General features: G+C 42.2%; 1 protein-coding gene across 2 annotated transcripts; it reads right to left on the bottom strand.

Annotated features, from left to right (window-relative positions):
- Positions 1 to 2,386: 2,386 nt before the first annotated feature.
- Positions 2,387 to 10,958, bottom strand: LOC101468604 (aquaporin-4). 2 transcript variants are annotated; one of them, XM_076874529.1, is made up of 5 exons: positions 10,815 to 10,958; positions 7,556 to 8,003; positions 7,262 to 7,426; positions 6,334 to 6,414; positions 2,387 to 2,840 (listed from the first exon to the last, which is right to left on the bottom strand). In XM_076874529.1, exons 1-5 carry the CDS (start codon positions 10,847 to 10,849, stop codon positions 2,604 to 2,606), a joined length of 966 nt encoding a protein of 321 aa, XP_076730644.1. In that variant the 5' UTR covers positions 10,850 to 10,958; the 3' UTR covers positions 2,387 to 2,603. The 2 variants fall into 2 exon arrangements, with proteins under 2 accessions (XP_076730644.1, XP_076730645.1); XM_076874530.1 differs by having other exon boundaries at positions 10,773 to 10,856.
- Positions 10,959 to 11,357: the final 399 nt, after the last annotated feature.

Raw genomic sequence — 11,357 nt, 5'->3', positions numbered from 1 at the left:
ATTTAAATCAGCTGTGTTGGATCAAGGACACATCTGAAACCTGCAGGACTCCTGCCCTCGATGCCTGCAGTGGGACGATCCTGGTCGAGAGATTGAAACTTGTAAAGCAGTGCTCGCTGCTGTTGTTACCAACAGAGGGCAACAGTACACCTGTTTGCTGTGAAAGCTGTGGCAATAACAACACACTGTCAGTACAGCAGTGACGAGGTGAGCATCTTTTGCAGGCCAGTATTATATTCATACATTAAAAGCACTTTCTGTGCTGAACTGTTTGTCAGAGATTTATTGCAGAGTTGTTAAGAAGAACAATCTTTTTAAATTTGCTTCCCTCCCATCAGCACAACAACTCACACTCACACATTTTAAATGCAAACTTAATCTGTTTCAAGCCTCAAGGCCAAACTTCACACATCGCAGTTTTGCATTGATCTGGCAGTTTGTTGTTCTGCTCTGTAATGAGTGTTGCAGTCACAGGGCCATAAGAGGCTCTACTGCTACTCTGATACTAACAGTTTATTTTTGCAGTTTCTTATAGTTGGAATGAGGCCACCGTGCAGTCCAGTCAGCTGGTGAGCAGTGCTGCTTAGTAGATCCAGCTCATGTTCCAGACTTGAGTGTTTAATAGATTATTACACTATAGGTACAGTGAATGTTTCAGTGTCATGAACAGCTCCTGCAAATTCAGCACAAAACAACCAAACCAAGACTGCAGACATTAGACTCCCGGACAGAAAATAAGATTTTAGAGCAAATCTAGAATTTACCAGCAACGACTGTGGTTTACCACAGCGAGGGCCAACAGGGACCAGAGTCAGAGGCCACATTACCCCATAACAGCTTCACATCAGCGGTTCTCATCATTAGCAGGTCTTGAAATTAGTTAAATACAACCTCAGGTGAACAAAACACACCTGAGGTCATGAGAAGCCATCGCTCCTTCCTATCAGTCGGGGAAAGGTTGTATGGCCTTCTGCAAGTAATTTGAAATCTATCGCTTATAGTGAGAAAGACAAGATTAGAGGAAAATATTCATTCTTCTCACAAAATTCAGACTGCACCACTCTTGGAGAAATTTCCAAAAACAACAACAACAAAAACAGTGAACAATGAAACGACTCTTCTCTCTAAAAACATGGCAGCACAGTAAAAGTCTGAGCAAACCACAACTGTCAAACCTCAATGTGAGACCAAAGTCATTTGTCCGTAACACAGAGCACCGTGTTTAGGGACTCAAACACTTCACATGAACTGTGAACCACGGCCGTGGTGGAACGAATGAATGAATGATGTAAGAAAACCTCAAATTAATGCTGTTAAAGGTGTTTCTAAAGCCACTGAATCAGGACGTGTGCTGGTCTTCTTACACTTTGACTTAGTTTTTGTAAAATAAATAAAGACGTGGCACAATGTCACATTTGCTGTCATTGAACTGAGGTTGTGTTTAAGTCATTTAAGGTCTGCCGAGGAACAGACGATTAAATGAAACATGTCCTTGAATTGAGGGTGTACTTTCTTCACCAGGATTTATCGTCCTCTTATACTGAAAAGCACTCGGCTCCCACCTACCTCTCATTCCATGAAGTGCATGTTTTCATCATGTTTGTGAAGAAGCGGTTGAATCAATATATCGAGTTCTTTGGACAGTTTTCATGGTTTTGATTGTAATAAGATGCTCTCCGTGAGACCCTTCAGGGCCTCGTCCACAGCGATATGAGGCATAAAGTTATCAGCAGCCTCTGCTGTGGCCCAGCTGAACTGAAGCCAGTTTCAGTTACAGCGGGATTAATAAGTTTATTGTTGGATAAACTATGAGCCACATCTCCTTCTGCGGCGCTTCACCTCTGCTGGCGAAGCACTGTTTCCCTTTTTCAAAGGGGTCAAATGTTTTTATGTGGTATGCAGTTTTTTGTCTTTAGCGGTGAAAAATCGAGGAGGCTCCACAGGGCGTCGTCTTTCTTTTTTGTTGAACTTGATGCCACTTTAAAAGAAGACTGCAACCCCCTGATGTTGTGAGCACAACAGAAAGATCAATGAATAAATTAAGATTGAGGTTATGAAAACTTAATGTTGGACCCTAACAAGTGTTGTTGGCTGCTGACATCATAAAACACCGGAGTGCGCGTGCTGTGAGCGCTGACTTTTAAGCGCGTCAGTGTTTTCTGGCAGAAAGTCGGCAGAAATGACACTCAGACTGAAGACGAGAGAGAATCAGAGAGTGTTTGTTTGCAGGGAGCTCAGCACTGACGTTATATTGCATCCATATTACCCGGAGTGTTACTGAGGGTGGGACAAGGTCACTTCATGGTTGCTGTTTGTCTTTCACGTCCCCAGTTTTCCTGCCACACAGAAAACTGGAAATCCATATTACATGAGCACAAACACACACTTTCAGCAGTTTCTTTTTATTTACAGCATTTCTTTTGAAAGCCTTGCAGCCCTTTACTTAAAACTAGCCAACACAAGCTTTTTGGTTGCCAAAAGAAGAAGCCCCCCCCCCTCGTGAAGTGTTCAGTCTTCCTGCTTCAACCATGACTGTTTTAATGCGCCCGTCTACAGGAGCAGACTGCAGCATTTGGAGCATTGGTGCTTTCTTTTCTTTCTAGTCACACAGAGGACAGCACCTCCCCAGACACCTCCCTCTCCCTCCTCTCAGCTCTTTCTACATCCATGACAGTGAAGAGAGGCTCCTGGGCCGTGGCTGAATCCTGGCGTTGTTTAGCAGCAGTGAAGGGCGTCTTCACGAAAGTCTCGCGTTTCTTCACCTCTGGGTCGGGGCAGAACAGGTATTCATAAAGAGCTGCAGCCAGGGTGCCACCCATTGACGGACCCACCCAGTACACCTGGCACACGGAAAACACAGAACACACAGGTGATCCCGAGGATGCTCAAACTAAGGTCTGCGCTTTCATTTCAATAGAGCTCGGGGACTTTAAACAACACAAACCAAGACAACAAAGAACTTTTCAAATCAAAGTAATACATTTACGAGAGAAACTTGTTTTAGTAAAGGAAGGATATTTCCAATTTTCAAGGTAAAGTTCAAAAGGAATTCACATATTTAACTCCTGAAGTGCTGAGATCAAAGATCATGTTGGAAACAAAGTCCTAGGATCAACAAAATTAAACGTTTGTACAAAATTCACAGAAAAACAGTTGCTGAGATATGAGATAAATCCTGCTCTTTACGTTTCCTTCTTCTTTTTTCAGTCATTAAGTGCTTTTTCTTCTATTTTAATAACAAAATCAAACTTTGTGTAAATGCCTCGCCATGATGTGCTGCTGCATCACTGTCTCAGCTTACAAAACAAAAACACTGGAGCAGAGATTTGTTATAGAAAAGGAGAAAACAGAATAAGTAATGAGACTGTGGTTTTCTCAGGCCGCATCTAAGGAAAGTGTCGGGCAGCCCATTATCGCCTGAACCAGGCCACTGATGTAAGTGAAGATACAGATAGAAAGAAAATCCACACAGAAAGACAAAAAGGACAAAGTGGTGCTAACAGCTGAGAGCACCATCATCTGAACTGATGACAATAAACATTCTAGTTATGTGACGGACTCACATCTCTGCTGGACTGGCAGGCAGTGTTTACTGTGATAAATTCAAACTGATGAAAAGCTGTGCCATAAACAAAACACTTCAAATATCCATTTACTTACAATGTTATATGTTAGAAACGGCCTTAAGGGCTAAAATATGAGGATAAAAAGACATTTAAAGGCTGTACTTGTTAAAGTAGAGCTAGAATTCAAAACTTCTCATTGATGTTTTTCCTGCTGCTTGGCTGATGTATCCTGCAGTGCTGTGACACAGAAATATAATGATCAATCAATAATTCATCCAGCCCAGATCCTGTTTTTCACGTAGGTGGAAACAGATCAAATAAACCACTTAAGAGAAATTCTGACTTCACAATGAACTCGTTTCCAAACTTCTGGTTTTGGAGCTCCGAGCAAACATGTACAGACTGTCTGCAGCATCTGCATCCAGAACATTTTCACATCATGTCCTGTTACACTGTGAATTTTTGGCTTACTGTTCCTGCATGCCAGCGTGGCAGTGTGGTGCAGTGGGAAGCACGTCTCACTGAGAAAACCCAACATCCCATTTCTTTTGGTCAGAAGTTTGCAGAGATATTTGAAGAAGAAAATTCTGAAATTCAGTTCAGTTCAATTGTACTTATATAACACCAAATCACAAAAACAAGGTGCTTTATATTGTAAGGGAAGGACCCCACAATAATACAGAGAAACCCCCCAAATCAAATAACCCCTGTGAGCAGACGGTGGGAAGGAAAAGCTCTTTTCTAACAGGAAGCCTCCTCGGGCAGGGCCAGGCTCAGGGATGTGCAGCTGCAACCAGCTGGAGACGAGAGAAATTTACACATGAAGGCCAAAAATGTCTTTAGAACAAAGTTTTACTTTTAAACCAAGTCTAAGTGTTGCCTGGCGCAGCTGCAGGGGGGAAGCGGTGCAGTGAGCTCAAGGGGGCGGGACCGGGAGGCAGGTGAGCCACAGGTGGTGGCGACTGTGTGATGACAGGGTCTTCTTTCTTTGTCTATATAGTGACGGCAGAGAGAGCTGGACCGGACTGTTACCTGTGCAGAACTGTCAAATAAATACAGACACATTGTGTGTAGCGCATACTTCACAATCTCCTTCTTTGGTTTCTTAATTTTGAAAATCGCTCCTTTTAAAGTCTGGAGGGGACGTGACTCATCCATACCAGAAGCACCGAACTGTCTTAAGTTACAAAGTTAAAACTAAAACAGCAGTGACATCCAATCCAGCGACTGCCAGCCCCACAGCAGCAGGTACAGGTAAAAGTGCGAAGGCAGAGGAAATGAAAGAGAAAGTGTCTCCCTGTGAAACGAGACAGTGCTGTGTGAAAATGATGAGAAGCAGAAAGAATATCAAAGCTGTACAAAGGAGAGAGACTACAACAATCTCCAAGATCAAAATCTAAACAAGAAATGACTTCAAAGCTGAAAGAGCACACAAAGACCCAGAATACTAACGAGGCGTCGGGACAGCAGCGCAGACTCGTTTCAGTTTCTCTGCTTATTGTCGAAAAGAGCTCAGAGAGAATTCGTCTTTGTTGTTGGAGAAAACTTTCCAAACAAAAAGCTGGCATTGGCCACATTGGTACAAAATCCCCCATCGCATCCAAAAAGGGTTGAAATCACCAACACTAACAGAATCAGCTGCAAGATGAGTTTGATATCAACACAATCTGACGCACAAACGACGCATCGTCACCTCTGTTAGAGCCCATCTATAGAGAAATGTTTTTGATACTGTTTCAGTTATTATGCTACATGTTTGATTTTGTATAACATGTTGTTAGAGAATAAATGCTGCGCGTTTGTGTCGGGTAAGAAAGCATTACAGCGCATGTGTGGTAGCAGGTTAGAGTGAGCCAGGACGGGAGTGTGCGCTGCAGCAGCAAATCGGTTTTTGTTTGTATGTACGAGTCAGAAATAAATCCGAACAGCTCACATTAAGAACTGGAAGAATTATTTTTTCAAAGCTTGGGACAGAAATTCGCCACTACAGCCTCTGATGTACGAATCCAACAGACAAAACAGTTATTTTTCTTATGTTCACTTATCCAAACATAATCAATCAGGTTCAGCAGTGACACAAAGGTCGTCATCACCTCGATCAGCTGAAGGCCTCTCAGTTTCGTTATGAATGTGTCGAAGCATGTGCGCGATCACACACACGGACAGGTCTGCTGCTAGAACACGGCCATGTTTTACAAACCAAGAACGAACTATAATATTAGCAGAGGTTGAACACACAGGACAAGCTTCAAGGGAAGCAGCGCAAAGGCCTGCTGTCAGCTGTAACCTCGAAGCCGTTAAACTGCCGAAGAACGATTAAAGAACAGGAAAAAACACAACACATTGTAACTCATATAAAGATGCAAACTGTAACAGGTAAACACATCATTTATTTGTATCTGTATGGAGACGTCTCCAGTTTAGCTGTTGTTGCAGTTGCTATGAAGACTTCCTGTAAACAGCACTAATCAATGCAGCTGTGTTGCTGCCATGTGCTGCCTTGCAGACAGTGTCAAACAGCATGCCTGCTGCTGGAAACGACGCTATAAAAACAAAGCATTGTGGACCAGACTCTTAATGACCTGAAACTCCCTACAAAGCTCCATAAAGCTGAGGGCAACTGCAGATTCTTATTGAATTTATGCCTATAACTATTTCCACACATTAACTGTATAATTTCTGAAAAATATTTGGGACTGAAATTACTTTCAAAATGGCAAAAGGTGCACTCACTCTGCATTTTGAATATTAATCAAAATGTTGTTACCCAGTGGTTTTCCCAGGACCATGTGACCATCGCTGGGCCGAAGGACCGAGCAGGGTTCATACTGGCTCCAGTGAAGGGAATCTGAGGGAACAGTCACAACCAGGCTATGAACCTCACAAGCAAAACAACAAGCCTTAAAGGTTTGAGTTAAGGACAGCTGGGCTTCGTTTTAGGAGCCTGAAGATGCTTCAGCTCTCACAAGCAGTGGTTAAAGACCTCCACCAGCTTTTAGAACTGCAGAAGCTTCTTGGATAAGCAGTGAAACGTTTTCATGAGCTTAAGAAGAAGGTCAGCTGCCTTTAATTCAAGCACCGATGACTACTGTGAGCTGGAGGACTGACCTGTCTCTTAAACTGATGATCTACCAAGTGTTGTCACATCTGGCTCCATCCTGTTCTCCTGACTTTGTGAAAACACTCAGTAACCATTCAGTCGTCTAACCGACTGAGGGACTGAAACAAGCAAATCAAAGTGCTTTCACTGTCCACACTAACAGTCACAGCTCAGTGCTCACTGGAGTCTTTCACTGGAGCTAAATTACATACATCAATAATGTAAATCCTATCTCTACACTACAAATCACACAGTTAATCACATAATTGAAGGTTGGCTTTTGTGGCTTCATCACAGCTGCAGTAACGTGAGAGACTAAACTGGACCTTCCTCTTTATGCTGTTGGTTCCTCTTTGAATAGTTTTGATTCTGCTTTAGAATTATTACATAACACTTATGAATTAACACAGCATGCATGCTTCAGGTTTTCCATCAAACCAAAGGGTGATGTTGAAGTGTCGTATCCACTCTGCGGTGAACTGAGCTTTGAAAAAGTAATCTGTAACATGTTCACATAATAAGCTGTTCATGATTACAATGAACTGAATTTCTCCCACATCACGATGAATCACTGCACAGGTGTCTGGGTACTTACAGCAAACAGATGACCAACACAAACAGAAAGGCCGATAGCCAAAGCAGATGAACCTTTGAGATCTTTACGTTTGTGGTCACAGGTGGCAAAGATGGTGAAGATCAGCTGAAAGGTGATGAAGACTTCTACGACCAGGGCGGTACCCACAGAGATGCTGTCATTCACCTGTGTGAGTAAAACACACTCACGTGAGCATGTAGTCAGATGAATGTATTCACAGGCAAAAGGTCGGTAGTGGAGAATAAAACTGTCACACATAGTCACACATTTAAAGACACACACTCCTGCTCTTACCTCAGTGACTCCCATCCCACCCCTAACAGCAGCTGGGGTGATCCCGTACAGTACGGCCGCCCCAACTGTGGCTCCCACACACTGGGCCAGGAGGTAGAAGACTGCTTTAGCCAGGCTCAGCTTCCTGGTCACAACCATGGCTACTGTGACCGCTGGATTGATATGAGCCCCGCTAATGTGGCTGAAGCACCGCACCATGGTGGCAATAGTCAGGCCAAAGCAGAGAGAGATGAGCACGAGGTCGGGGGGGTGGGGATCCTCAGTGCCCCAGTTGATGGTTGAACCGAGGCCAAGCAGGACAAAGATCAGCATGGCAGAGAACTCAGCCGCCACACAGCGCCAGAACTCCTTGGTCCAGATGCCCTTAAAGGCAGTCATAGCTTTGTCTTGAGTGAAGCACGATGGAGGCCAGGACTGAGACTGTGGTTTACAGGGAAAGCAACACCTCCTGGAAGAGAGCGTAGAGACAGGAAACATGCTGTGAGAGGGGGTTGTGGCCTTTTAATGGGGAGATAACACATGGACAACGTGTTGGTTTCAAAATGGTCACGATGAGTGCGGCTCACCTGCATTTGAAAAGAGAGAGAGAGTAGAGCAGGTTGGCCACCTCATTTGTTAGTTTTGAGCTTGAGTGGTTCTGTGCTTGCACCCACTGTGGACCGAACCTTTCTCTGCTCTGCACCATGGCCTGAGCTTTAATTTGCTTTGTAAACTGTGTGACAGGAAAGCTCACTTTCTATTTCACTGCAGATAAACAAGTTCACACTATTCAGGCTGAGGGGGTCTGAGAATTACTATCATTATACTGTATCAATGCAATCTACAAGGAGGGAAATACTATTCTATTCTATTCTATTCTATTCTATTATATGACTTTTCTTCTCATGTAATATTAAGACTGTTAACCTGCCTAATCAAGATTTAACTCGTCAAGCATGGCTCAAAAAAGTATGTGGATGTTCTAGTTTCTGAAAGTGTGATGTTTTTAGTGTTTGTCCAAATAAATAAATAAATCACAAATGCCTACCCTGGCTGATGGGGTAAGGGCACCAGGTGCATATTAACAAAAACAACATTAATAATATTTACTAAACAACTTAATATGAACTAGATTTTGACTCGTGGCCTCATCATGAGATGGTGCTTCCAGGTAGCTAATAAGGAATATCCCACTTAATAGGCTTTATCAACTTCCCGTGCTTTAATGGTGCATACCAGATTAACAAACTAATGTTTTTTTGTAATTAGTTGCAGTGAGAAAATTACACAGTGGGCTTTGAGCTTACAGAGCCCTTCAGGGCATGAACCAGTGTGGAGAATTGCCCACTCTGCACAGTCTGCCCTCATTTCTATTTTTAGCTTTCAAATGCCTTTTAAATTTCTATCTGAGCTTTTGGATTGATTGCATTTGTAATTGACCACACAAGGATGCTGCTGTATACTAAAATCTATTTACTACCATATTTGTGCTTAATTACATCATGATAAATGATCAAAAACTGCAAATTAATGCATACAAATTGTAACGGGACAAATGATGGGTCAGGGACTCTTCTGGAGGGTCAAGCAGACCCTGCAGATAATTAAAAAAGATAAAAACCATGGGGAGCGATCCAAAGATCCACTGTCTCATTAGCTACTCTAATTGGTTTCAACCTAGATGTTCATGAATTTATTTTAATGAACCACATACTTTGACATTAAATCAATCTTTGCTGCAGACGATAAATGACTGAAAGCTAGCTTTTTGGTAATAATGTTTAAGCATGTACACTAACAACACCGACAGAGCCACAGATCTGGCACACATGGCCAGATCAGTCTTTCACCAAGACTCTCAGACTCATTTGTTTGTAGATCACAGTGGTTTCTTTGTCTGTTTGATCTATCTGGGAACAATGTGATACCATCCGAGCCAAGAATTTCACACAGTGCAATAATTGTGTGGGCCTCTTTTTGATTTTGTAGCGTGTGCACAAAAACAGTGCTACTGTCATACATTTGAAGGTTTATGTGGAATCCAAGTACAGAAAACATTTTAGATGTACTGCTGTGTGCAGCTATAGTTAGTAAGGTTAACCCACAACATAAAATGTAAATAGACATCAGAGTTTATGTAAAATCAGAGGTCTTATTTTATTTACGAGACATGCTGTGTTTTAAAAAGGTTGTTAGATCTTAGATGCAGTGTAAGGAGCAGAGCTGAAGGCAAAACCTGCCCAGCTATGTTCCAGCCCTCAGTGGTTATGAGTTCTGGGTGCAAAATGAACACGACTGCAGATACAAACCATAAACAGAGTTTCACTGTGAAATCCACTAAAAAGTTGATGTTGACAAATCCATTGAGCAGATCCTGGAAAATCATTTTTTTCTGCTAATACTGAACATATCGTCTACATAATATAATCTAAAAGTGAACATGAAACCCATAAAATTATCAGGAAAGTGTTTAGGTCACGGGGCAAGAAACATGAGCCCCATAAAACTGGAACTCTATTTGCAACCGCTGAGGACGCCCCCTGCTGGCCATTCAAAAGTCTGTCGCGCACTTTTGCCTCACAGGAAGAAGGTCCTGAGTTGGACTCACACTAACATGTAAATGTGATCCTTTTCTTCAAAAACAAATAAATTCTTCATTTCTCAAGTTAGAAAACATTTTGTTTTTAGCACCATTAAGCTTTTAATGTGACCCACAGTAGCCCGGATTTTATTTGCCAGATTCCCTGCAGGATTATTATTTATTTATTTGGAGATGGAACAGAGAGGCAAACACTCAGGGCGGATTAAATGATTATGATGCAGGTGTTTGCCTTTCTGTTCCATTAAAAATATCCTTTATTCCTATAAGTTTGTCACTGTTGCTCCTTCATTTATTTATACAATGTAAACAGAAGAGAAGAGACATGAAAGCCTTCTATCGCTTCTCAACAGCAGCAGTAAAATAATAATAATGATAATAATTCATTTTTTTCTTAGCGGGAATAATTGAATATCCAGACTAACGAATTTATATTAAAACAAAATAAGCATTAAAATAAGGATGTAAACTACAACCAACAATATTATTACCATTAATGGCCTTAATGTGAATATATAATTTAAAACAACCTGAGTTGAAAGTATGAAATTGATATTTTTCAGCAATATAACATTTTGCTCTATAATCAGTTCTGGAAGCTAAAACCAAATGTGTCGGCCCAAACAAAACGTCTCCTACCGTGTTGTTGCAGCTCCGGTGAGTCTTTACGCGTGTACTCACCTCAGGCGCTCCAGAGCCCCGCCGCTCTCCGTCATGACTCCACCAGCAGAACGGCTGTTTCTGGCTTTTATAGCGGGGCTCTGTGCGTGAAAGCACAGTTTGTCTGTTAGTGATTAGGGTCTAGCTTGGCCTGGTCTGACCTCGATGGGCAGAAATGGCAGAAAATGAAATGACTGTGGAGCAGGGGCGTTTCCAACATTTTTCTGTGAGGTGGCACAGAAGGGGTACAGAGAAGGGCTCATGCAGATTGATTACATGTTCAAGAGTCTTAGGTACTATTCACAGTCCTACAGGAAATATGTAAATAAAATATTTGGGAAATGACATAAGGAGATTTAGTGACTTTGCCCTGTACTGGTCCTATACATGGTCTTGCACCACCTCCTTGTACTACTGAGGTTGACACCTGCGTGATTTCTGTTGTGAACTGACACTTTATAAATAAAACTGAACTGTACTGAACAATTAATGTGAGTTTTATAGTGCACAACGAGCAGAAAAGATCAGACAGAGCATGCGATTCCAGCCCAGACTTACAGTTTT

Source organism: Maylandia zebra, linkage group LG15 (genome assembly GCF_041146795.1).
Source record: "Maylandia zebra isolate NMK-2024a linkage group LG15, Mzebra_GT3a, whole genome shotgun sequence".
NCBI lineage: Eukaryota > Metazoa > Chordata > Actinopteri > Cichliformes > Cichlidae > Maylandia > Maylandia zebra.
This window is presented reverse-complemented; position numbering and strand designations above follow the sequence as displayed.

Coding starts and splice junctions, on each gene's coding strand:
- LOC101468604 (XM_076874529.1), bottom strand. CDS start 10,849: ATGACGGAGAGCGGCGGGGCTCTGGAGCGCCTGAG. Junction 6,415..7,261: donor GTGTTGGTCATCTGTTTGCT/GTAAGTACCCAG, acceptor CTGTTCCCTCAG/ATTCCCTTCACTGGAGCCAG. Junction 2,841..6,333: donor GGTCCTGGGAAAACCACTGG/GTAACAACATTT, acceptor TCCGTGTGCCAG/GTGTACTGGGTGGGTCCGTC.